The sequence below is a fragment of the Penaeus vannamei genome, chromosome 14 (assembly GCF_042767895.1).
Source record: "Penaeus vannamei isolate JL-2024 chromosome 14, ASM4276789v1, whole genome shotgun sequence".
NCBI classification, from domain to species: Eukaryota; Metazoa; Arthropoda; class Malacostraca; order Decapoda; family Penaeidae; genus Penaeus; species Penaeus vannamei.
The window spans coordinates 14,803,453-14,805,952 of NC_091562.1; the positions used below are offsets into that span (position 1 = coordinate 14,803,453).

Consider the following 2,500-nt stretch of genomic DNA (forward strand, 5'->3'; position numbering starts at 1 on the left):
TTTTGAGCTCGCTGTGCCGTGAAGTGTTTGCAGTTTCGTGTTGTTACGGTGATGTGCGGATGAGAAAGGATTTAGTATATCTTTACTGCGTATATGTGTAAGCAGGTGTGGGAGAATGCGATCTGTTCAGCGCTCAGTGTCAGAGCCATTTTTTGAGTGACCTTCGCATTGCTACCATGCTGTTGTAAACCTGTATTTTATGCAAACTCCTTATACGGAAATGTGCGATTGCCATGGAAAGTTGTTCCTTAGCACTCTTGTTTACCTGAGAGAATTGCTCGTTACGCTTCCCAACGCCGCGGCGAGCGAGCGGTGAAGAACCCTCGATGCTACACGCCTCCGCCATACCACATACCTCGCGCGTTTCAAGGTGTGCAACGCAACATATGTGGTATGATTTCTTGAGGTGAAAACGTCAGTCGCGTGGCAGAATTTTCGCTTTGTATCGGAGACTTTTCATCGTCTGTGACTGACACTCGAGTGCCAAAGATGGGTCGCCTGAAAGCTTGGCAGAACCTCAACCCGCTCTTCTCCGGGAAGTACAAGAAGCTCTTGGAAGAATACGGAACCAAGGACTATTCTAGGCTACTCCTGCAAGAGTCATTACAGGACTACCTATCCTACGCATGTGGGCAGTGTGGACACATCCAAAAACTACAGGTAGATCTAAAAAATCATTTTTCTTAATCGCATGCTGAATACCTTGCATTCCTTTGCTACGCCATGCCATTGAGGTAGTCTTCATTAGAAACCCGTTATTCACGTTTAGTAACATTAATTTATCTTCGCTTTATCAAAACGCTGACACTTAAATAAGACAGAGGAATACTCTACGCGCTCCTTCGTAGGCGACCTAAGGACAGGTGTTCCTCCCGAGGGCCGGGAATCGGGGAAATTTAAGACGTTTCAAGATGAGGAAAAAATGAGGAGGAAGGGTACCTCAGATGAGAATCACCTGAAATGCCGAGGTCAGGTAGTCCCGGGAGGAAAGGGAAGGCAAGGAGACACGGAGGAGAGTGAACATTCCAGCCGTCAGATCGCCGAGAATCCCATAACCAGAGGGTGTTGGGCGTGGAAAGCAGGGCTCGCGTCGCCTGGGCCTCTTGGACCTCGGGAGAAACGGTGATATGAGCGAGATTACACAGGAAAGTTCTGATCAACCTTGGGATCGGGTGTGGAATGACGAGTATGCACTCTCACCCCCTCCTCTCGCGGGCTCCCTGCTCCCTGCCCAACCCCTTCGGCAGCCCCTCCCCCTCTCTTCACTCTCTCGATAGACGTGTTCTGGTTGAGGGTTTGCTGACAAGACCCCTCGGGAGTTTTTATGCTGAATTCGCTTTTTCTTGAAAAGTTGAAGGAGAGTGGGTTTGATTTCTTATGGTCGTCGAATGATTCTCAATGCCAGATTTTTTTTATGTGCGTCATTTAAAAAGATAGAATTCTTGTCAGGATCAATAGGTGACGCCGACCCTTCCTTACGACATTATTGCTTCTTCACCTTTCTTTAACACTTGACTAAAAACGACCCCTTCCGCCGCCCCCTCCCCCTGGAAAATAACACATCGCTGCTTTAAGTGCCCAGAAAATTGCCACAAATTGCGTCAAAGGCATTAGTGATGACCTTTCCCCCCCTTCCCCTCGGCTCTTAACGCTTTCAACTTCGTATTATTAAGTTTCCAAGTATGACCTTTTTTTCTCCGCCGTCGGCATTGCGTCCGGCTCCTCCCAGCGGCTTCCCAGGCTGACATTGCCTTTCACCCGCATTTCCTCGTCTCTCTTGCAGCCGAGAGGGGAAAAACGAAAGTAATGGAGGTTCCTACGTCGTGTTTTATTACGTGAGATAAGACCTGAATGAGAAAACTGATGACAAACCTGTTTTTAGCCATAGATGTCCCCTATTTATTGGCAATCGAGAGCGAATTTGTCGTTAAAGAAATGTTGGCATAATAAACTTTTTTTTTTCTTAGGGGATGGTAGGGTGGTTGCTGGTTTGTATGGAAGTTTGAAAATCAGGTTTGCTCCCCTCCCCCTCTCTGCCCCCTCTGCCGTCTTCCTCGGGCCTGTCAAGCTGCAAGTATCTGGAATATCTGGTAATGAGTCATTATGGCCGAGGAAATTAGCGACAGGTGTTGCAGCTATGCTAATTAGGACGGCGAATTCGCACGTGCGCCTGGCAGCATTGCAGGTCGGATTGTTTGGTCTTTTTGCCTGAATGCTGAAATTTAAAGATAGGGAAGTAAGTTAACTCTCTCTCTCTCTCTCTCTCTTTCTCTTTTTCTCTCCTTCCCTCTCCCTCTCCCCCCCCTCTCTCTCTCTCTCTCTCTCTCTCTCTCTCTCTCTCTCTCTCTCTCTCTCTCTCTCTCTCTCTCCTCCTCCCTCCCTCCCTCTCTCTCTCTCTCTCTCTCTCTCTCTCTCTCTCTCTCTCTCTCTCTCTCTCTCTCTCTCTCTCTCTCTCCCTCTCTCCTCTCTCCCTCTCTCCTCTCCCTCTCCCTCTCCCTCT

The 2,500-nt window shown here is 48.5% G+C and overlaps 1 protein-coding gene across 15 annotated transcripts in view; it reads left to right on the forward strand.

The window, feature by feature from the left end:
- Nucleotides 1-2,500, forward strand: part of LOC113820267 (EGFR adapter protein) — a 726,452-nt gene that overhangs the window by 663,516 nt on the left and 60,436 nt on the right. For 2 of the 15 annotated variants that reach the window (XM_027372586.2, XM_027372587.2), the window contains exon 1: nt 1-660. This exon is cut by the window's left edge. The exons of the other annotated variants lie outside the window; for them this stretch is intronic. In XM_027372586.2, the coding sequence (XP_027228387.1) occupies nt 490-660 (171 nt within the window). In that variant the 5' untranslated portion in view covers nt 1-489. The remainder of the gene's footprint in view (nt 661-2,500) is intronic. 15 annotated transcript variants of the gene reach the window in all.